Source organism: Melitaea cinxia, chromosome 19, assembly GCF_905220565.1.
Source record: "Melitaea cinxia chromosome 19, ilMelCinx1.1, whole genome shotgun sequence".
In the NCBI taxonomy this organism is placed as follows: domain Eukaryota; kingdom Metazoa; phylum Arthropoda; class Insecta; order Lepidoptera; family Nymphalidae; genus Melitaea; species Melitaea cinxia.
In genome coordinates, this window is record NC_059412.1 from 5,215,884 (window position 1) to 5,241,315 (window position 25,432).

At 31.6% G+C, this 25,432-nt stretch overlaps 1 protein-coding gene and 1 non-coding gene across 4 annotated transcripts in view; both read right to left on the bottom strand.

Annotated features, from left to right (window-relative positions):
* Window positions 1–25,432, bottom strand: part of LOC123663106 (ubiquitin-like protein 3) — a 205,113-nt gene that overhangs the window by 7,041 nt on the left and 172,640 nt on the right. The window contains exons 1-2 of one of the 3 annotated variants that reach the window (XR_006744611.1): window positions 7,426–7,508; window positions 2,344–2,381 (exon numbers count right to left, since the gene is read on the bottom strand). Coding sequence is in view for 1 of the 3 variants with exons in the window: in XM_045597844.1 (XP_045453800.1) it covers window positions 7,426–7,534 (109 nt within the window). In the remaining 2 variants the exon portion in view is untranslated. Of the gene's footprint in view, window positions 1–2,343; window positions 2,382–7,405; window positions 7,535–25,432 lie in introns of those variants that run through there. The other 2 variants (XR_006744610.1, XM_045597844.1) reach the window with 2 other exon arrangements.
* On the bottom strand, window positions 9,657–9,729 carry Trnar-acg. Its single transcript has one exon. It is a non-coding gene; the product is annotated as a tRNA-Arg (tRNA).

Below are 25,432 nucleotides of genomic sequence, written 5' to 3' on the forward strand. Positions count from 1 at the left end.
ACCTATCGCATATGTCGTGCTGATGGTCGTGATAATTACTTTCTCGTTCATTTTAACCTAACGACCAAAACGTTATCGCGTGTCCTATTTTATCGCTTTATCCACATTGACAAATTCATCGATTGGAAGTTGGTACTATATAATATCTAAAGACCATTCGTATTGATTAGGTAGGTACAAAATATTTAATTAATATTTGTAATAAGTACATAATTATAACGTTCAAAACATAACATTATTAATTTTTACGTAGGTTAAAAAACGATACAAACGCTATTCTAAATCAGACAAAGCTTTAATGAAACTTTTTTTTTTTATATGTTTGTACAACAAACACAAAAACGGGAATCATCACCTATGTAATACATGCATCATTACCGAGAAATTGAAACAATGCAAGACTTGATGTGTCAAAGCGTTTTACTTTGGCGTTTTATTACAATCAAAGCATTCTTGATTCGGATGAGGGCACTCGTCTTCGGTGAGACGAAATTAGCATAGCGACTGAAGACGGCAAGATCGGGCGAAATTAGAAATCAAAGAGAACAAAGGATGATTGGAATCTGTTACGCCTTTAGCGATCGACGGAATATTGATTTTAGATGTGGGAGACGAATTTTTTTGATTAAAGCAAGTTATTATACAAATTCAAACCAAATAATGGAAATCAGAATTGTAATTTAAATTTTACCCAATTTGAAAAGGATTTTTTAAGAATTTTCGAACTCGAATTTACGAATAATTTTTAAATTCGTGTTAAATTACGAGTGATTCCGATTTAGAATCTGGCTTCCCTCAAAATAATGAAGAGCTAGTTAGTTCTTATAAATTAGTAACAATTTCATCACCCACACCGTTAAAAAGTTCCAAATGCAATCAAACCGTTAAAAAAAAAATTTTATATAAAAATACACAGATATTTGTAATTTAACCAAACCTATCATCTAATATTCTAAGGTAAATAGTAGCGTATAGTGAGTCTATTTTTGTTTTATAAAATATTTTTAAGTATTTATTAAAATTTAATGTAGGTACTGTATACTAAAAAGCAAAAGGTCCTAGAAATTATGAAAAATGTAGATTTTACTTTAAGCAATAGCTTATAAGTTATATCATTAGGTGAAATTAAAATACTTCACCTTTAAAAGAAATTGCCGATAATCTTAGAGCTTCAATAGTATTCTAATCTAATCTAGTTAGTAAGTTTCTGCATCATGTTGTCGGCATAAATACCGACTTTAATATGACCTCCATTTTATTGCCTTGAATTATTTATTACAATACTTTCAATCCTGTAAAATACTCATATTTTATTATCAGACAAATTGCGTCATCAATTACGTCAACTACCTTTACAAAAAACTGTTACAGATTTTTTGGTCATATAAAATTTATAATGTTAACTTAATATCGTATTTGATTTTTATTCCAGATTTCTTGTCATACTTTTTCTTTGCCGCGTATCTCAGTTCCACTTGAGATGTTCTATAATTGCTTACTCTGAGAATGCATTCACAAATGTTTGAACTAGACTTAATTGACTGCAAAGTTAAAGCGAGCCACTATAATTGAATCAAAAACTTTTAAGTCGTTGCAAGCTTCTTAAACACGGAGTCAAACAACTGAAAGAAAAATAGTATTTATACAAAGAAAAGCTTAAACTATAGAGCTTTATATGGGAACATAATGATCACATGATACTTTGGTACAGAGGATAATTGCTTCATACAAGAGAGAAATTTGTAGATTGGTTGTAACTTGAAAATCAGATTTACTTACTTTGTGTATATAAGTATGATTACTTCTATATTATTTATTTTTATTTGTTCAATACAATATCATTTTCTTTATTTAAGGTATTCAAAAAATTCTATTTTTAGTATGGCAGTGACTTTATACTGAAATTACTAGACTAGCAGTCAACACGGAAGTCTTTGGTTAGGTTAAAATCCGAAGAAAGGCGTTATAATGCATCCAAAGAGGATTAAAAAAAATCATTTTGCTACTTTATTTTTATTAGATGACAAAAAGGAACTAATATATTATAAATTAAACACGTTTCTTATGTAAGAATGTAGAACGACAATGAGATACAAAGAGAGGTATCCGCCCGCATTAGCGGAGGGATACTTAGAGTGTCCTGAAGGGTCGCGATTCTCTCATTAGAAGGCAGGATGCAATCGAGTGCCACTTTAAGAGGATTGTTAGGATGGGCTAATGCAAACACTCGCCTGGGGTATTGTCGAGGCGCACCGCACCTAATGCTTAGAAGTGGTTCCGTCTTTAGCACGTTCTTGTACATAATTTAAATTATTTATAACGGTGGCAGTGTTTTTCCGTTTTCTTTTTTTTTCTTTATAATCCTTATATTATTTGTTTTCCTGGAAGAAATAATTGATAAGCCATAAGTCCGCCCATTGTACTACAAAATTCTTTAATTAACTTAAAACTTAGTTTAATAAGGTATTAGTGGTGTACACTAAAGTAATATAAATAAAATTTATAATATCACATCAGTTAAGAAAAACTTTAGTTTTTTAATTAGTGAATTGTGACTAAACAATAAAGTACCTATAAATTATTTTGTTTAATAAAATAAAATAAAACTTTTTAAAAAACATGCTGTTATTTTAAATGCGCTAAAGAGAATAAAATAAACTTTTTCTTTAAAACTTTCACTATCAACATTATAACGTCATGACACAATTTGTAAGATATAAAACAATCTTGTCGCTAGATTCAAGTACCTACTCGTATTTACTTTAAAAATTATAAAAAATAATTAATTAATTTCTTTTTTGCTTTTAGTTATCGCTGAAGAGGTTTCTCAGTCTAGTATTCTCAGAAAATTCTTTCATTTCATACTCATAAAGTAGGAAAACATAAAAACGTAATCTGCCATCTTTAGAAGTCTGCTATATTAGATTTAGAGTAACGTCACTTTATTTTAAGAGTTACTTTCAGCAAGCCCGTTCATTTGATACAAATAATGGAGTAAAACATAAAAAATTATTTAAATAGGATATTTCCTATGTTTTTTATATTTATATTGCGGACGACTACGAATGTTTTATCTTGTGAACAAGACATTCTTAGATCTCGAAATATCGAGCTCCGCAAAATAAAAATAAAAAACATGGTAAATATCCTACATTTAAATAATTTCAGTAATGAAAATAAACATGTTAATTTAAAATCTTTTATAAAGAAAAAAATTAGTCCACCGTTTTATTACATAGTGGTTAAAAATGTTGACTTAGTGACGGTGTATTTCATGCAAGATATTACTAATTTTGTACTAAAATACAGTTTACAGTGATTTTTCAAAAGAGTAGACTGCGGAGTTTCTTGCCGATTCCTCTCTGCAGAATCTACATTCCGAAACGGTGGCAGCTTTACTTTTACAAAAATAATAATTTATTTTTAAAGTTTTAATTTGTAAAATGATGATTCGAAATTGCTGATGGGGCCTATTTGAAAAAAGCTGTTTTTGATTTTGATTTTAGAGTAACGTTACTTTATTTTTTGCGTTACTTTCAGCAAGCACTTTCATATGATACCCATATTGTAGAAACGCATAAAAAACTTAGTCCGCCATATTTACAAGTCCACAGAATTGGATTTAGAGTAACATCTCTTTGTTTTTCGAGTTACTCTCAACAAACATTTGGTACCAATATTGTGCGAGTGCATTAAAAATAACTAGTCCGCCAAATTTAAAAGTCCACTATATTTAAATTAGAGTGACGTCACATGTTTCGACCTATTCTCAGCAAGCCCTTTTATTTAATACACGTATTATAGGAATGCATTAAAAATATCAAGTCGGCCATCTTGGTTGTGGACTCAAAATTGGATTCAGAATGACGTCACATAGCTAAACATGCATAATGCAACATCCTAAGTAACCCAAAATTGGGTTGCAAAATTCCAACCTAACAAACATACATTGCAAGTTAAATAAAAGCTTTTAAAATATAAAACAACTAAAAGTTTATATATAGCGTTGTTATCAAAATTCCGCTAAACGGCACAAAATTGTATGTAATGATATATTAATAAGAATAATTGATAACAAAATATTAAACCACATTTTTAAGTAGATAAAATAAATATAACATAATTCAACGTATTCAGGGTATTGACACTAAAATTATCAACTATTTATCATTAAGGTCGCTACGATAAACATCATAATTATCAGAACTGCTTAGACCTAGTTTCTATATTTAGAACCGGATAGAACCACAGACAAAGTATTATCATATGATCTTTCGAAAGCTTAAGTCATCTAACAAGGTTAACTTAACATTTTCAAAAAAAAAAAAAAATAACGATTAAATTATTCCTTCTAAAAATAACTATATTGAAACCTGGTAAGCGGACCGTCAATATGTAGGAAACCTCTAATTTTGACAATTACAAATTCACATTTACATACATTGACATACTTCTGTTACTGGAGAATTTTTAAAAGATTTTATTTCATATGTACATTTTTCGACATTTACCTCCACAATTAGGAATGTATAGCTTAATAGTAATTAGCAACACAAAAATTCATTAGGTTCAGACAAGTTTTACCCTTTACAGAGCCTTCTATAAGTAAGACAAATGTGATGTTAACATATTTGGGAAACTTGATTAACGAAAAGCTATATACACATATGTAATATACTCTAGTGATTCTTGTCAAAAGTCGTATTAGGTTATCCGGCTTTTTTTTAATTTTTGTTTTTTGTTTTTTTTTTTTTTTAATTTGTATGTCAGTATTTTTATATTGCCATTATTTGTTCCATTTTTATATGAAGAATGTAATTGGATGAAAATATCTTTGTTTATTTCTACTGTATATCTAAACTATATGTCTTCCTAATAAACACAAATAGAATAAATTAGCCGTTTAGAAAATGAGCCGATTAAAAACAAGTCGTAATTGTAGCAATGCACCTATAGGTATATATACGATTGAATGTCTAGTCTTTGTATTAAGCGCGAAGCTCTAACTGTCAATGCATTTTATAAAAAAATAAAATAAAAAAACAAACGGGGTGAGCTAAATAAAACCGTTTAATATACATTTTATTACAATTACACCAAAAAACTTTTAGAATAACCCATAGTGTATTTTCACACACGTATCTTTATATTTTTTATACGAAATGCTTTTTGAAAAAGAATTTAACTGTGCAATCGGTACAGTAGATTTTACTCTTATGCCACAAGAGTATTATGTGTTCTGTAAACGGTTTGATAAACTTGAACCTTACACAGTAAGGTGTATAACTAGATCATTATATTCATTATAATAATAAGTACTTCTTATTGCATACCATCATATAAAAAAAAAAACATAAAAATAGTAAGAGACATAGACGGATGAACAATAATGTTACAAATATTACAATATAACATTTTCATGGACGTTTAATTTTTCAAATTCACTGATTTATTTTATTGAAAACGTTTTCTAGATCTCGTTAAGAAGCACTTTCTTTTAAGCACCACTACACTTTTTCTTAAAAAGAAATCTGTTAAAGGAAAGTTAAGAGTTTTCGTTAACTCGACTGCGTAATACTACTGTAACATAAACTAACCCAAACCAAGCGAACGCATAAATGAAAAATAATTGAATGATGTAACCCAAACATCGTGTAAATCTAACTCGAGCTTACTTCTAGGGCATCCGAACGAAAAACAATCAAATTGGACCAATTTTAGTTTAATTATATTCTCTAAAGAAAGAAACAAAATATACAAGAGACAATTTAAGTTTAAAAGGTTAATTAGCGCAACAGAGTCGCTTTTCTCACCGAGATTTCAACAAAAGCTACATGGAAAACTGTGTCACCGGTTTTCACTGCGACCTATAGCTTCAGGCGTTCCAAGGAACAGTCTATTGTCCCTTGTTTTCTGAAAGTCAAGTGTTTATGCACCTTGCACACGATGATGTATAAACAAACATACGTACATACGTAGCATCAACATAGTGGCACAAGACAGGATTTCTTTTTGATTTAACAATCTATATCTTTATTTATATTAATATCGGTCAATTTTATGGTTCATCATTACAGCCTATACAGTCCACTGCTGGACATAGGCCTCCACAAGTTTACGCCAAAAATAACGTGAACTGATGTGTTTTGCCCATAGTCACCACGCTGGGCAGGCGGGTTGGTGACCGCAGTACTGGCTTTGTCGCATCGAAGACGCTGCTGCCCGTCTTCGGCCTGTGTATTTCAAAGCCAGCAGTTGGATGGTTATCCCGCCATCGGTCGGCTTCTTAAGTTCCAAGGTGGTTGTGGAACCTTGTTATCCCTTAGTCGCCTCTTACGACACCCACGGGAAGAGAGGGGGTGGCTAAATTCTTTAGTGCCGTAGCCACACAGCACCCGTAGCCACACAGCACTATGGTTAACTCATTGAAATAATTGTGTTGAAAATTTTAAAGTATCGGGCGAATGGATATTGAAGATGGATATAGGCTTGTCGTAAAATAAAAACTAGACGAAAATCAATTAGGTACATGTCGATTTCAGAAGAACGAAATAGGAACGAATAATACATATATAATTTTAAATGCAGATTTCTATAATGTATAAAATTCGGAATAAAAATATTTCACTATCATTAGACAAAATTAGCCATATTTTATTTAGTGAGATCTTTTTCGAAAAATATTTGAAGGAAATAACAGATCGTTTAAAGAAAATTTGCTCATTACCCTATAGGTTCGAAGGTATTATGAGCGTTTTTTTTTCGAAAAAGAAATATAGCCTCCTTTAATAATGGATGAGGATATAAATTATTTTGTGGGCCATTAGCGCGCTGAGATTCATTCTTTTAAGCGGAATATTAAATCGCACCAGTGGATACGCTATTACCGTTTCGCGGTAAAAACGCCATTGTGCAACGTCTCCTGAGGGCTCCCTTTCAATGACGGGTGTCACAGCGGCCATGCTCGATTGAGCACGTTGTTTATATATTCAACGCCATCGCGATAATGGTCCATGAGTATCCTTGTAACATTAGCATCTTTTGGACAATAATGTTTTTGTCAATGACCTGAGAATTACTTTCTATATTGAAAATAATATAAAATGGTATAAAACTAATTTCTATTTAATTATTTATTAATTAACGTTCACTTTTAGGATCTGCATGATTTTACCAACCCAAGATAACACACAACGTTCTGTTTTTCTTTTATCTCCCGTAAATATTACCTAGGTATATCTAACAATAAACAGCGTTCAATTTTCCTCATCTCCATTGTAAATGCTATTACGTCACAAAATTCTCATTTCTTTACATACATATGTGTACCGGGTGCGATATAAAAGGTTATGTATTGGTTCGTGAGTAGTTTGTACTGCCTTAGCAACTGATGTATAGCAAGTACCTATATTGTTTATGTATTACCTTCAGGCCAGTTGTCGTAAACGTGAACTGCTATATCGCCGGCTGAGTCCACCGGGCTGAACACGAACTCCTTTGTTTTTCCAGACACGAGGATTAATCGCAGGTTTATCTGAAACAAATACCAACAACCTTTAGGAAACCGTAAAAGATAATACAATATGATCCAATATCAAAGTAATTAATAACAACCATACCAGCGTAGTATAAAAAATACAAATATTTCTTTAAAGTTTTTATGAATGATTCGAATTTAAAACCATGTTTTTTTTTTTTTTGAAAATCAAAAACATTTTCGATAAGTAAAAGTAAATTATAGACTGCATCAAAACCAGAAAAATAACATTTATTTTCAATTTGAAATAGAAAACATAATTTTGAAATTAATTTTTCTTAATATATTTATTACATTTGAAATTAACCTTTCTTAATATATTTTACGGCTTATGCATATAAGCCGAGCTAAAATATGTTAAGAAAGGTTAATTTAAAAACGGTGAAACTTAATATAATCTGAATTTTTTTTCTTATTACGGAAGTAGATTTAGATTTTATTTTTATGAGAATAACTTTATAATGTTTTCGGTGTAAAAGATTCAGCGTAATATTTCCATACCAAGAGGAGGGTATACGGTAAAAAATGGAAAGCACCTTCTAAATACATATTTACGTAAAAGAATCGTATAAAATAAATTAATTTTTTTCTGCCTAGCATTTTCGTCTCCGTTTCATATCGGGGTCTGGTTATGGTTCTAGTCTTGGATATAACAGATGTCATTATAGATTTTTACCAAGATCGGCTATCATTTGCGCTGCGCAATGTTACAAGCTAGAATTACTTCGATACGACGAATATACGTATAGTATTTACGATTAGAGCTTTAAGAGAGAATTATGAGCTTCTAAGGTCGGTATCGCTAAATAATAGTTTTCAAGCAGTTCTATTAAGCTACGGTAATCGCTAACTATCTGATGAGCTGTACGCTTGTTTTCCGACCTAGTTATATACATATATTAAACAAAACAAAAAAAGAAACAGTAAAAACGAATTCAATTTACACATCGACAAGTAATAAAATGAGAACATCATCAACTTAGTCGAGCAATATAATATTTAAAAATGAAAAATCCAAGAAAAAGGTAAATAAATTAATTATAATGTTGTGTTATCCGCCTGCCCAGCGTGGTGACTATGGGCAAAACTCATGAGTTCACGTTATTTTTGGCGTGGGATTGTGGAGGTCTATGTCCAGCAGTGGACTGTATGGGCTGTGATGATGAATATTGTGTTACAAGTTTTTAACTGATTTCAAAATAATGACGAGGTTCTCAATTCGACTGTATTTTTTTAATCTCCAGCAATACATAGTGATCGCAAAAATAAAAGTTCTTCGAATTGAGATTGCTCATATAAAATTGTATTTAAATAGAATCGTCTTTGTATATGGAATGATCGAGTAAATTCAATTCGTAAAGATTTCACTGGATAGAGAACATGAGAGAACATTCGCTTCGATGTAAGCCTGTTTACTAACTCCTCTCGCTTCCATTCAAACCCCACATAGATAACTCGTATAGAGTTAGTTCTATTAGTGTAATTCTATACTATGCATTTTAGATTAATTACTTTCAGCACCAGTTACATTTAAAACCATAAAAAAAATATTAATAGGGTTATAACATCTCTTAGACATCTATTTACGAGTAAGTATACATTATATTGAAGTAAAGAATCAGCATGAAAATACACAGTTGAATTGTCTGGGTACATGAACTTTTTATGAAACTTTTTATCACAACTAATTGAAAGTAACATTTATAGATAGTAGAAATGATATCACCGAATCAAAAAATAATAATAATAATAATATATAAATAAAAAATGAATGTTGCTAAGCTCATAACTCGAGAATGGCTCGATCAATTCGGCTAAGGCACAACGGAAGGTTTTAACACAAAAAAAAAATTGAAAATATATATATATATTTATTTATTTATTTATTTATTTATTTATTTATACTATTAACTTTCAACAGAACGAAGTCTGTCCGGGCAGCTAGTTATTTATAAAAATATATATAGTAATCTTTACTAGCATTTTTGCATAACTTTAATGAATAAAATAAAAATGATCAAAAATTAAATATGCTTACATCCGATTAGATTTTAAAATGAAAAAAGATTTGAATTGAAATATAAATTATTCATAAAATAAAATAAGCAAAATAAGTCTCCGACCCTGCCAGGATTCGAACCTGGAATCTTCTGATCCGTAGTCAGACGCGTTATCCGTTGCGCCACAGGGCCATGTTAAAATGTAATGAAATAGAGTTTGTAATTGTACTTGAAGAACGTAAGATTTAAAATATGATTTTTTTCTTACAAGATTAAATTTAGAGGACGACTAGTATTTTATAAACAGTACTTTTATCATAGTATAAATAAGACTGGTAAGAAAATGGTTAAAGGAAAATCATAAGCGACAAAAGCAAGTAGAATAAAAAAAATATGAAAGTGCTAAAATATAAAAATATACTATATATAATATTCTCATCTGCCTACTCCTTAGCGTTGTCGTAGCAATGAAAAATTCGTATTTGCGTGTAATTATTTTAACGACTAAAAATAGCTTTGTTGTCTGCGCTACCGGCGCTAAGGGACCCGTTGCGGCGGCCATATTTCATTTTTCCCGCCGTTGGGACAGCCGCCATTGTTACTTTTGCATCACGGCGCTCGGTGAAAAAAAAATTCACATTTTCCTTTGTGATATTGCTGTCATTTCTCGTTTAGATATAGGATTCCGTAAATTAGAGAATTTTCCAATAAAAAGTATTATTATTACTAATAGTACGACGATAGGTACAGTAAGACAATATATTTGCAATGGGATTCTTATAACACTTGCGATGTGAAACCATGTTAGACATTATAACCACACTTTGAAGCAAAAAAGGGGTAATATTGCCAGCATTTAAAAAAAGTTCGGACTATGGAGAAGAATCTAATAGGTAATCTTATCGAAATCTATTATCTAATGAACATCGTGGGGGCAATTAGGGATAGGTTCAGCAACGCGCTTGCGATGCTTTTGGTGTTGCAGACAAGCTACGGTAATCGATTACCATCAGGAGAGCCGTACGCTTGTTTGCCGATCTAGTAATAAAAAAAAAGAAAAACCATTTTTATTTAATCGTTTTTATTTAAGTCCCTAAGTTAGTAAGTTAAGGACTAGACGACTGCAAATAGATTCTGTTTAAAGAATATTTATTTCTCATTAAAAACATACATATATGATGTGTACTTACAATAGAATTCTAACTACTCATATTTTACTTACTAAATTAGACTATGCAAGTAACAGTCGTATTGATTATTACGTTTTAAATGCTAAAACGAGTTTTGTATTTTGACCTCCGACTGAAAAAGTGGATACATATCTCCAAAAATAAACTTTTTTTAACAAATTTTCCAGATGCTTCTATATTGACGATTAGAACCAATTTCATTACGTTCCACCAAGTCTACTATAAATTCCTGAAAAATAATAATTATGAATTAGCTTAGTAAATTAGCGTGTCGTATCGTAGGTGGAATAATACAGCTAGCGCAAATAATATAATAATACAATTAGCATAAATATTCATTCAGTACAACGTGACCCAGAACTGGTCACTTAGGTACATCTCGCCCACGTTATTCAGATAACAAAATCTATTCCGAGCATTCAGTTTCCTGCCTTCAATCACTTTCCATATATTTTACTCGCCATAGATAAATTACTAATTCTGATGTTCTTTGAATCTATCTAAACTGCCAAAGAATTTATTTATTTATAATTGAACCAAAGACAAATTAATATTAACTTTTGAACAACAATACATTTGAGATAATTTTAAGTTTCAATTACGATGTGTCCCAGTAGTCACGTAGACCGCTGGTATCACAAACATCTAAATTCAAATAACAATAATCATTAACTCTTAATAGCAGAATTATTCTGTTACAATGTGGTACTTGTTTCCTTAAATGCCTGTTTGAGGTCGGATAGCAATCGCTTCACATAGTATTAAATCTGTTTTACTAAGTAGGATTTAATCGAGACAATATTTGGCTGACAGAATTGTCTATTTAACTTATTTCCTGCTTCACATATTGTCATTATGTTTCAAATAGTTACAGTAACTTTATGTACGAACTTTATTATACACAACTAAAAACGATAACTTCTTATCGTTTTAAATCTATACAAATAAATAAAATTGGTGTGTCTGTTTGTAATATTAAAATAACAGCTTTTTACTAAATGTATATGGATGTATAAACGCTACACATACCAAAATAACCTTTTTTGTGTGTCTGTCTGTCTGTTTGTTCCCGCTAATCAATGAAATGGCTGGACTGATTTTGACGGGACTTTCACTGGCAGATAGCTGATGTAATAAGGAGTAACTTAGACTACTTATATTTTAGCTTTTTTTTTGTTAAATTCCACGCGGACGAAGTCGCGGGCACAGCTAGTTAAAAATAAAAAGTAAACTAATAAAAAATACAGAATATCAAGTATAATTCTTGACTATTCTCACATAAAAAGGGCATTAACAAGATACGACTACATATGACATTCAAAAGATACAACCATTATATGAAGGCAGTATTAAAACAGTTAGTACACATAGATAGAACAGCACTAACGGTTAAATTATCTACAACAGGGACAACCATTAGCATGCGCGTAAACATCAAATTTGCATTTATTATAAAAATTTAGCGAATCACCTTGAGATAAACGAGGAAGAGGAAAACGCGTCACTTCCGATAAACCACGTGGTCGTTGTTAATGATGGCGATAACAAAGGTGAAAAATGTACTAACGATGAATAGGCTATATTACGACCTTTGTTATCGTGTTTTATATTTTCAATGCTTTTTAGACTTCTCGACAACAATGTCTATTGTGCCTCTGATAATGTGCCAATTTTTCTTGGTGACAATTTTCATTATAACACTTTAGCGACACTGGCTTAATATTGTACTATGAAAGTCTGCAAATGCTCTCACTGCTATGCTGTATAAAGGCTGTATTAAGGTATAGAAGGTTATGAGGTTACTTCACCACAAATATTAATAGTAAAACGTTTACTTTTATAATTTGTTTTAGAAACTTAGGGCCTTAATAATCTTAATTAAAAACTAGGTCGTGATATGGACTGCAATTGTTAATTGATAACAAAAAATATGATCCATGCAATAATTTCGACATGAAATGTGACCTTGACACACAAAATTATCTTCATTTGATTTCGTCTCGTATCCTCAAAATTTTTTTTTTTTTTTTTTTTGATTTACCATCAACTTACTTTTGGACAATTTTAGTGTAATTCTAGCAAAGCCCTAATTTAGGTATTAAAAGTCCATTCAACAGAATGGTATATAAAAATATTAACATGAAGCAGCTAATTTAGCTATTCTATGTGTTCAGTGAAATAACCAGAAACCGACATCAATCCATTTTCTAAGTCCTTTTCTTAAGTCTACTTTTCCTAAGTCTTCCTTTTACTTTGACAAGAGAAGAAATGAAGGTGAGTGCATTGTGAACATTAAATGTGTCAAGACTCAGGTGAAACCACGAGAAAAGTCTAGTTTTACATAGAGAAAGAAGTAATAAGTAAGTAATAGTAATAAACTTAAATGGCTCTCTATCCATCTTCGCCATGATATACACATCCTTTCTTTCCTTTATAACATACTCCATGATCAAAAAAATCTCCTCCTTACCTTCGATCCCGTTTCAAATTGCTTCCTAGCGGGGACTCGCTCTAGGCGTTCTTGCATAACAACAATGCTTTAAGTTCCTAGGCAAGACACCAACTTCCGATTAAATTAATTTTCTGTACGCGCTGCTAACCTTTGGAATAATCTCCCAAAATTCATCCAAGAAAGCTCATCGCTGTCCACTTTTAAAAACAATCTTAAGAACTATCTGCTTTCCAAAATCAGTACAGATGTATGAGATGTATATATGTATTATATTTATGTTTTATGTATGTATGTAAATGTATCTGTATATGTTTATGTATGTGTAGTGTCTGTATTTTATATGATTTTTTTTAATATTCTTCTATTCCTGCACTACTTTGCCCCGCGTTCGCGATATCACTCACTGCCATGGGTTGGTTGGAAAAAATCTCTTTTAGAGATAAGTTCGCCCTTGCCAACTTCCTATATTATAATGACTATTGTAAAATTTACTTAGTGCAATAAAGAATATATATAAGAAGTATAACAATAAAATACAAGGAATACATTTCAACAATGAGTTTAAAATATCAAAACAACGGATAAAACCTTTATTTACATTTTCGTTTTGTGTGGGTTCCTCCGTAGGTACGATTTACTAATTTGTCTTTACTGCAAATTGCGTTTTATAATAATGTAATGCATTAACATTTTCTTATTAACTCTGTATTATTAAAATTCTTTTTACTACCATTTTAATAAATATCTGCTTTTAGCCCTGTTCCTTATTTTTGGATATTCTATACGAAAATCTTACGTTAAAATGATATATTATATATACGAAAATACATAATTAATCTAAAAAAAAGTGAGAACAACTCAGTTTGAGCGTTATCATAATTAGACAACATAAAAGATAATTATCTACAAATACATCAGAACGAGAAGCTGTTGTCGACGTGACTATGTCTAGAACAGATGTGGGAACTAACTCGGCGTCTGCTAGTTATCTAAAGCGTACAAAGTTCGACTATGCACGTATCTGGCAGCGAGCCAGCGGTCAGGTCTCCGAACAGAGAATCGGGAACTTTGGAATAACTGCCTCGTGTTTTTGGGTCGAAATGAGACGGTATTTCGAAAAGAGTAAATCGGGTATTTAGGTAGACATCGAGACGCTCTGAAATTCTTTTCATCTTCCGGTTTTCGAAAGGGTTTTTTTTTTTAATTTAGAAATTACTACGTGTGTTTGTGGCCTTCGTGATAAATTCCTAATTAGATTTATATAAGTCGAGATAGGTACCCTGATAGTTAGATCTTATTTTATTGTAATGCAAAAGCACTATTCATTTCAGATATTTCTATTCCTGGGTATGGACGATAACAAAATACTCCCGAGTTAGTACACGCGACTAGATAATCACGTTTCATGGCAAATGAAAGCTGCATTCAATCGAAAGCTGAGGAACTCTTATATAAAATTAAAACGTCAATGGAGAAAGATTTCTTTAGTTGGTTTTGAGAGGAAAATTCTTTAAATAACTGTAATGAGAATACGTTGTTTTCTTTATGTAATGTTAATAAAACGCTTATCAAGATAATTTGAAGAAAAAAAATGGGATATAACGCTTAGAGCTAGAAAATACTGACGTCTAAAACGATTTATCTAATGAAAAATAAATATCGAAGAAATGGTATCCCAAGACATTTGGTGCGGCGATAAATCAAGGCGTGTCTTAACACCTATTGACCCGATTCCTGTTTTTCGGAACTCATAATTTAGCCAATGATTACGACGTAATATATTTCTCAACATTTTGCCGAACGAATCCTCGTGAGACCAGCTTAAACCGTTGGAAGTCAGTGAGACGACCTACCAATATTTATGTCGAAATTAATTTGTCGGGGAAAATTTATTTTGTTTGATTTGAAGATAAATAATTAGACAAAGACAGTGTTGAGTGATAAATTACATTTTAGCTTACGGCATAATTGAACAATTTAAAAATAAGAGCATAAAGCTGATATTAGATCGATTAAATTCTGGTACAACGCTAATTCAAAATTCCAAGAAAGTTTTTTAAAATTGAAGTTCATCATTATTACAGCCTATACAGTCCACTGCTGGACATAGGCCTCCACAAGTTTACGTCAAAAATAACGTAAACTCATGTGTTTTGCCCATAGTCACCACGCTGGGCAGGCGGGTTGGTGACCGCAGTACTGGCTTTGTTGCACCGGAGACGCTGCTGCCCGTCTTCGGCCTGTGTATTTCAAAGCCAGCAGTTGGATGGTTATCCCGCCATCGGTCGGCTTCTTAAGTTCCAAGGTGGTTGTGGAACCTTGTTATCCCTTAGTCGCCTCTTACGACACCCACGGGAAGAGAGGGGGTGGCTAAATTCTTTAGTGCCGTAGCCACACAGCACAAAATTGAAGTTGCAGATTCGAAATCTTAAAACTTACAGTGTTTTTAAGGATTTTCGATTTCGAAAAAAAAAACGAACAAAAATAAATAAATCGATTCAAATACAGCATGACTTCATTAAGGTGGCATTATTGTAAATCATTTATAATATTAAGAAGACACAATAGTTGTGTTTGCTAGCAAACGAAAAAAACCGACTTCAATGACAGCAACAAGTAATACAACGTAAGTAGACGAATCAAATTAACAAACGCACTAGTCGTCACTACAATTTTCGAGGGTTTCCCTCGATTTCTCTGGGATTTCATCATCAGATCATGGTTTCCTTATTATAGTAGATATCATCGTTGGGATATCTCCTTTCCAACGAAAAACACATAATTACATTACAGAACATAAATCGTCTTCCATTACCGGATTCAATTCTTTATTCAGCAAGTTTTGCGTTATTATGCTGTTCGAGATTCGACATGTTTCTCGTTCTGCAAATGAACATGTTACATATAGTGAGATGGCGTCAAAGAGCAACAACGAAGCAGAGCAGCAACGTAACGAGTGCAAGTTGAACGAAAAAAGCAGCACGGCTGACGGCAACAGAAATTTTACGGCCTTTACACATTTCACTTATTGGCGGCGTACAAAATCGATAAGTTCAGCACAGTTAACTAACAGGGTTGTCGGATATAGATAAATTTGCACTATCTGTATATTATCAACTATCTGCAAGACGTCATTTCCATTTTTTTGGTCCGTATTTTGCTCGTATAGTCAGCTCTAAAGTGCCTAAAAGCAAACTCTAGTTAAGACAAATAGACTGATCAACATTGTGACAATGGTTTGTTAACAATTCGAATTTAAAACTTTCCAACCATAATTTCATTTTATTAGCAGTTTTAAACACATTGCTTAGTTAGATGTTAAATGTTAAACACCGTCAAGCTTACAATGCAAATTCAAAGGGAGTAAAAGTAAATAATAAAAAATATGGCAAATAAGCCTTTCGTACTTTAGATTGTGCTTTATGAGAAAATAACTGTTTCGAGCGTAGTTGATATTTTTTCTGCGCAACAACCCTACTTTGACCTAGTTCCACAGTGAGCCAGTTCGGCTCACCCTGACTCTGAAATTATAATGGAATGAACCGCATAACCTCGATTAGATCAATTTGATGAATTAACGAAGCTGTATTTTTAAAGCTTCAGGCTTTAACTTTGCTATTATTTTTATTGACGTTTCTAACGGAGTTGATTTTTTTTCTAATTTTGTCACTTTTAAAAATTGTTTTTCGTATTAACATAATTAAAAATGCATTAGCCTCCAACAGTAATTTAAATTTGTACGCGTCGGGTATAATGTTCGCAATTAAAAAATCGCCCAAGTTCGCGTTAGTGTCGGGGTCATTTGTATGAGCTCTTAACCACGCCGAAAATATGTTCATTTTATGACTACCTCTTTAAACACTGCAAATTATTTTAATATTTGCCATGGTATTTATATAATTAAACACAGCCAAAATGTATTTATGCGCAAACTTCGAATATATTATATATCGAAATAAATCGATATTGAATATCGAATATATATTTAATCCTTCTTTTTTCATGATAGACAGGACACGGTTTGTATTCCATAAAAAAAAACCGATTTTTTCATGAATAACAAAAATATGGCGGTACGAAGTTAGCTAATGTATAATAAAAGTAGGTAGCCATTACAATTTAGATGCACTGTTACCAAAGGTAGGACGGCGGTTTATCACAGCGTGGGCTTTCACAGAGAACGAAAGTATAAAACTGAATAATTTTCTAAATTCAATATAGTATGTTCAAAATTAGAATAAAAATAAACTTTGAGAAGTCAACTAATAATAAGATCGAATTTTCATTACTTTTATGTAAAAAATTTTGCTTATTCCTTAGGATAAAGTATGAGAGACATTCTAAATTAGTAAGGAAGCAATATAAATAAAATCAATTATGGTAGTTTCAACGTCAAATTAAATACGCCTACAATACAATAAGAGTAGAGCTTAAAACAGTTTACGAACAGAAATTGAACAACGAATACTAAAGACCTGTTTCATCTGTTGCCGTTAAGCTATCTGAACTATTACTGTATCCAACAGATAAAGGTTTATGACATATTATTCTTTTTCACCATCGAATTACACTATATTAATGAAATGTTTCTATTTGCAAATATGAATATATTAGAAGTTCTAATTTGTAAATTGATGTGAAACAGGTCCTGATGGCCTCCTTTATTGCTGTGTGGTTACGGCAGTAAAGAATATAGCCACCCCCTCTCTTCCCGTGGATGTCGTAAGAGGCGACTAAGGGATAACACAGTTCCACTACCACCTTAGAACTTAAAAAGCCGACCGATGGCGGGATATCCATTGAACTGCTGGCTTTGAAATACACAAGCCGAAGACAGGCAGTAGCGTCTTCGGTGCGACAAAGCTAGCTCTATGGTCACCAACCCGCCTGCCCAGCGTGGTGACTTAAGGCAATACACATGAGTTCATGCCATTTTTGGTTCGAACTTGCGGAGGCCTATGTCCAGCAGTGGACTGCGATAGGCTGAAGTGATGATGAAGAGTGGTTGATAAAGAAGTATAGCTGAAGTGAAACATGTTTTTTTTTACTTTTTGCTGTTCAAGTCTATTCGTAGCTACAGTAGGTTACAATAAACTAAAGTTTTCAAGGCCTTGATTATTTCTATATAAAGTACATTACACGGTATCCTCGTGAAATGAATTTTAATGTCGTTTTCTAATTGCATAGGGTTCTTACTTCGAGAGCCTAAACGTTTCTATAATATTAAGATTACGATCAAATTGAAACTATTCAAGTTTTAGAGAAGCGATTACCGCTATTCAAAGGACTTACAGAGAAATTACAATCAGAACTCACGATTAGATTGAAATCAAAACGCGGAATTGGTGTTCGCATACAATGTAGGTTAGACGACCTACGCGATTTCACCTGCGTTTAGAGTTCTGCTTTGTGACATAAATTGAAGCGATATATTTAACACTAAATAGTTATTTTTCAGTTCGCAGTTATAAAAGACATTGTAAACTAATATTTTGAATGTCGTCGATTAAAAATTAGTTAACTTTATAATGTTAACAAGCTTTGTGATCGAGAGCCACGAAAGCAATTTTATATAATAGGAGAAGCCATAAATACCGGTAATTGTATTGCCCAATAAATTCAAGGTAATTAATTACCTCCTCATAGAGTAGCATAGAAAAGGTTTCCGGTTAAAATTGAAAATTATTTATTAATAAAGAACAACGTAAAATATAAATCGAACTCATTATATAATTGTTTTACGTGTTCGATGCTGGTGAGTCACTATTGTTGTACTTACAACCTTCAACTTAACCTACAACAATCGAATGTGTTGTGTGAGTATAATTTTAAACTTTTTCATTTTGTATCTTTTGATTTTAAAATGATAAAGTAGGAAAAATACTTTTAATATTTTTTTTTTCATTGTTTCAAAATATAATTTTATTTCAACAAAAGTCAAATATAAATATCGTATTTACTGGTGATTTTTTTTTAAATATATTTAAAAATATTTGAAGCACAGCTTTTGACGTAATAAATAACACTTTTTACAAATATATTTCAAGCTCTTACCGCGTTGTAGGTGCTTATTATTACAGTTAAGACACGTTACAGACGCTTACAAAATTTATTAATTAACATTAAAAAACAAAAAATAAACACCTACTTGCCGTCCAGTGGATAGCGTTTATCATGTTCGCTATATCGTTTTGCCTCGACGCGGGCATATAAACTCGGGTTTATTGCATCAGCCGTATGCCAGAACTAACCTAAAAAAATTCTCTGCCATATCCCGTATATCGAAGATATATAATAGTATATGTGAGAAAGTGGATGTTTTTAATGATAAATTACCTGCCTTCAAAAAAGTTGTCTTGGGATTGCTGAGGGATTAATTAATTATAAGTTGTTTTTTTTTTTTTTTTTTTTTTTTAACTTACTAAATCTATTTTTAATTATACTCATCTGTATTTCAATTTGAAGATATAATATTTTAATAATACTAGTGTTACATTTTTTAGTGCATGTTGTGACAACTTAAAATGTTGCGCATTTAATCTTAATTGTAGTACCTATAGTTTTTATGTGAAAATTATAATGTAGCAACTACTGTTTGTCCAAATGAAATAAATAAATAAATGTTGATGTCGTAACGAAGTTTTTCGCTCAACTACGTGACTGCTTCTGACATAATTGACAAATTAATAATAATCGTTTTACTTCATACGCAATTATAGTCCAGATTGACATATACGTGTAATGAAGAGTTAAAATAATAACAGGGTTAGATGTTGATTGAAATTTGGGTAAATTATTGTCAGTTGCGATTATAACTAATTTTCACTTCGTCGTCGGTTCAAACGATAATTACAAATATCAGAGACGATAAACAAAACAATTACTTATTTCTCGGTAATTTGTAAGTAGAAGGATCACGAAAATCTATTTAAAAGTGTATTTAATGATCTACGTATATAAGTGATGACGTGTATAAGTGATGATACGATTTAGATTACTATACAATTAAAACAAACAATGAAATTACGCGAAGTAACAATGTGCTATCAATAGCGAAAATCGCGATGCACCTACCCTTTTTTCATTCAAAGTTACCTTACCAAACGCTTCTGTGAGTATCGTCGTATATGTATAGATGGGTATAGACATCTGTGTATTTAATTTAGGAATATATGTAAGTTTCCCAATAATAAAGTGTTCATAAATCTAAAAACAACAAACATTAAATAAATATTACACAATCACAAGTTTTTTTTTTCAAGAAGCATTTCTGAATCTTATATTTAACCGCCTGTCAGCGCAACTTCTCTTAGAAATAATAGCACATTTAGTTACAGAGCCAGCAACAAGCGTTATATCATAAGCTCTAGGCTTACACGTGTCACGATCTCGTCAGCGGTGCCCAGGAGAACACCTACCTAAGCTCGCTAAAATACGGCCAAAGAGATTAGCAACTATAATGGAAATATCATCTCGTCTTAATATCGAATGTGTTTGTATTAATAATAAGCTCTTAAATATTCTTTTTAATCTTACAGGAACAAGGTGTTTGATTTTATAATAATAATAATAGGCCGTCAGAGCAGACTCAGACCAACAAGCCTCAATGCACAAGTTAATAATTGTGTTTGCTCGCAAACGAAAAAAAACCGACTTCAATTACATCGACGAGTAATACCACGACGAAAAAATAGTCAAGTAACTGCGCGTTATCAAAGATTACTCAAAAAGTGGTTATCAGATTTCGATAAAATTTATACGTGACCACATGATAAACATAAACTTTCAATTAAATCAAAAATTATCAAAATCGGTACACCCAGTAAAAAGTTCGAGAGTTTCCCTCGATTTCTCTGGGATCCCATCACCAGATCCTGGTTTCCTTATCATGGTACCAAACTAAGGATATCCTCTTTCCAACAAAAAAGGAATTATCAAAATCGGTACATCTAGTAGAAAGTTATGCGGTATAATACAACGTAGGTCGACGAAAAATCGTCAAGTAAAAACGCATTATTAGATATAACTCGAAAAGAAGTTGTTAGATCTCAAATAAATTTAAATGGGACCAATTGACACACACCACCTTTCGATTAAAACAAAATTTGTCGAAATCGGTCCACCCAGTCAAAAGCTCTGATGTAACATACATAAAAAAAATAACAGTCGAATTGAGAACCTCCTCCTTTTTTGGAAGTCGGTTAAAAATATAATCTAAAATAATTAAAAAATAAGAGAATGGTAGAAGTTACGGTAATACTTTGCTGCTATAACTATTACTTTAACAATACTCGTACTATTTGAACATTATTATAACCAGCGAGCGTTTATGAATTATGTGACTAATGGAGCTGACATTGGCATGCTTACGGGCATGTTACATATAATTAAGCTGTAATGATATAACAAGGTCATATGTGTTTGTTGATATATAGGTAATTTGAATTGTATTATATTTAATTAATAATCCATATTATAAATTAATTTACTTGATTAAAATTTAGCAAAATATTGACTAAATATCACATGATCCTTGATTTTGCAAAGGTGTGTTGAATTTACCGAATCATAATTAACAGCAAAAAAATACCTGGAACAAAATATATATGTAATTAATAAATATTCGAATACTGGGTCTATTCGGAAACGCGTATTAGTAATTAAATATTTCGCTATGACCGCTTTCTTCTCCTTATTTAATCTTATAATGCAATAGAACATTTTCATAAATAATTGTGTTTGCAGGCAAACGAAAAAAAAACCGACTTCAATTATATCGACAAGTAATACAACGTAGGTAGATGAAAAAATAGTCAATTAAATACGCATTATCAAAGATTACTCCAAAAGTAGTTATCATATCTCGATAAAATTTAAATGTGACCACATGATAAACATCAGCTTGCGATTAAATTAAAAATTATCAAAATCGGTACAGCCGGTAAAAAGTTATGCGGATTTTCGAGAGTTTCCCTCGATTTCTCTGGGATCCCATCATCAAATCCTGGTTTCCTTATCATGGTACCAAACTAGGGATATCTCCTTTCCAACAAAAAAAGAATTATCAAAATCGGTACATCCAATAAAAAGTTATGTGGTATAATACAACGTAGGTCGACGAAAAAAGCATCAAGTAAAAACGTATTATTAGATATACATAACTCGAAAAGTAGTTGTTAGATCTCAAATAAATTTAATTGGGACCAAATGTCACAAACCAACTACCTTTCGATTAAAAAAAATGTCGAAATCGGTCCGGTCCACCCGGTCAAAAGTTCTGATGTCACATACATAAAAAAAATACAGTCGAATTGTGAACCTCCTCCTTTTTTGGAAGTCGGTTAAAAAAAACATATTAAAATTAAGTTGTCAAAACAATAAAATACTATCTATCTAGGCTACGACATAAATGATAATTTAAGCGCTACACTTCCTCCTCCTCCCATTTATATGAACCGCTGCCAAGGTCACGACAGGTGTCCCGAAGTTTATGATGTGCGTAATAGACTCAAGGACGAAAATAGAAACTATGATAAAGATATACACAAATATAGGAACTAATATTTTAAAAAATATGTATATATTAATTCTCGCACGCGTAAATCCCAATCTTATGAGAGTTTTAGAATAACAAGCTAATTTGTTTAACGAATCGTTTTTATGAAGAATTCTAAACATCCGTTCATCTTCAGAAATTTTTATATTAGTGGCTACGATTTTTTTTAGTTCTTTATGAAAATAAATATTTGACTTGACTTTGACTTTCTCTATTTGACTTTTTAGTTTGACAAGAGTTTAATAACTAGACAGTATTCAACAAAACATATTAGACACATGTAAATCATCGGGCTGTGTAAGCAATGCACCAGACAAGTATGCTTCAGAGGAAGTGTTGAGAATTTTATTTTTAGACGTGTATTAAGGCGAGCCCTTTGAATCCGCGTAGTTTAGACAAGGCCTGGCACCGCGCCAGTTGTATTATTACTTTTAATTACGAGTTACGTCACACACATACAGACACTACATTCGGTAACGTTCTAGTTTTGGTTAAAACTAGTTGAAAAGACCATATTTATATAATGTACCTAAATTATTTAAAATGAAGTAAATAATAATTTGCTACGACAACTTATTAATAAAAAAGTTTATCGACAGCTATAAATATGTTCACATATCAAGGTAATTAAGCAATATTCTTAATATTATATACTTCTTAAATGATCGCTGTTGTAAATTGAACATTTTTACGTTGAATTACTGCGAACAACATAAGTTGCCAGGTTGCGTACCTACCATTTATAATAACGCCTGATAATTGGAACGAAATTTCTAACAGCGGAAGTTTGAAGCCTTGGCCATTGTCGAGATTCATAACAGAAGAATTCCTTATACCTTTGCCACAGAATCGGTTGATATAAAAATCATATCGCTTTCGATCGCTGTGTGAACTAGCTCTAAAATAATCGACCATGCTGCATATTATTCCACAATAGCGACCGCGGTGTGTACAGTGGCAATGAATCCTAATCAAAGGAGCACTTCGCGATATTTTCTTCCATTTCCTCGGCATGTTGTTTTACTCTCCGCCCCTGACGACTCTATTGGTCAACGTTTCCGTGATCCAGTTCTTGTTGTTTATATTGGCACGTAAACAGTAAATTACGTAGGGCTTGAGTGGATTGTTTATTTTTATTTAAGTCTAGTATTTCAAAATGTGTAATACTCTTTAACGGTTATAATAATTATGTTATGAATATATAAAAGATTTAATGATATATATTTTAAAAAATACGTTAGGGAAATTGTTTATTTACAAAAATGGTAGCTTTTTAGACACGCACACTCTTTGTGAGTTTCAAACAAAAATGATATTCGATAATTACGAAGTCAAGGCATGCAGTTAGTAAAATGTACAGAACACAAAACAATTATGTTTGATTGATGAATATCACGTTTTAGTACATAAATACATTTAAAATTACTTAATAGTTGAAACAGCTTGTATTGTACACGTGAATCGTACAAAAAATAAGTGATTTAGAACGATATTAGACAAAACAATTATCAACACGCGAGGCAACGATATTTAAGACGGAAAATTCTGTAAAAATAATTACAGAATTATAATAAATAATAAAGACAAAATGAGATACTAAACATTTCTTTCACTAAAAGAATAGAAATAAACAGTTATGTCCAAGCTGCCATATTTGTTAACAGACACGGTCGTCTGTTCCTCGGGTAAGCAATTTAATGCAATTCTGACAGTTAATTGTTTTTTTATTATTATTAATAAATGTACAAATAGATATGTATCTAAATAAACTACACTCATATTTGAAGCGGAAATACAGCCTAAACCCTAAAGCAAAAAGCATGGTGACGGACCAATGCGCTATAGGGATGGTCAATTTTTTAATATAATTTAGTGCACTTAAAATTCACACAGAAACAAATCAATCATCGATCAAGATCTCTTCCAGTCAACCCGTGGTCATGAGTAAGTTTCATATAGCAAGACAAACAGTAGGTACAAGAAGTATTAATTTAAAGAAAAGTCAATGAACATATTAAAATACAAATATACATTAACAAGTATTGTAAAGACAAGAACAATATATTTTCATGTTATCCATAGTTACCGATGGGAATCAAAATAGAATACGCTTTCTCTGTTTCAATTTCAACATATACTCTGGCTTAGCTTAATAACGTCTTCATTTCAGCGTCACCTACACTGATGTTACCTTACCAATGTAACAACATCTAATTGATATCATTCAATATAAGCCGAGATTACATATCAAATTATTACATAATATGTTCGAATAATTCGTGTATATATAATTTAGTTCGGTATCTAAATCCACAAATGTATGTCAAAATTTTATACAATTATATGTCATTTACCTTATATAAATAAATCAAAAAAATAAATAAAATTGAATTTTTTTTTGTGTTCGTTATTATCAGGATAAACAAAAATAAAAAAAGAGTGTCCTTTGGACCTTCTCTTCAAAACTTCTTTAGCAGTAAGCCTAAACTGTGTCTTAGATATACGAAGCGTAACTGGCCATGAGAAAAAAAGTGTGCTCGCAACTCTTTCTCTTGTTCCGTTTGCCTCACCCGATCACACTTTTCGTAACGCTCTCGTCATGCATTCACAAGCTTACTCCTAAGCTTTCTACTAAGTCAAGCGTGCATAAAGAAGATTTAGTTCAAAAAATGTAACGTTATCAAGTTCACCATGTCA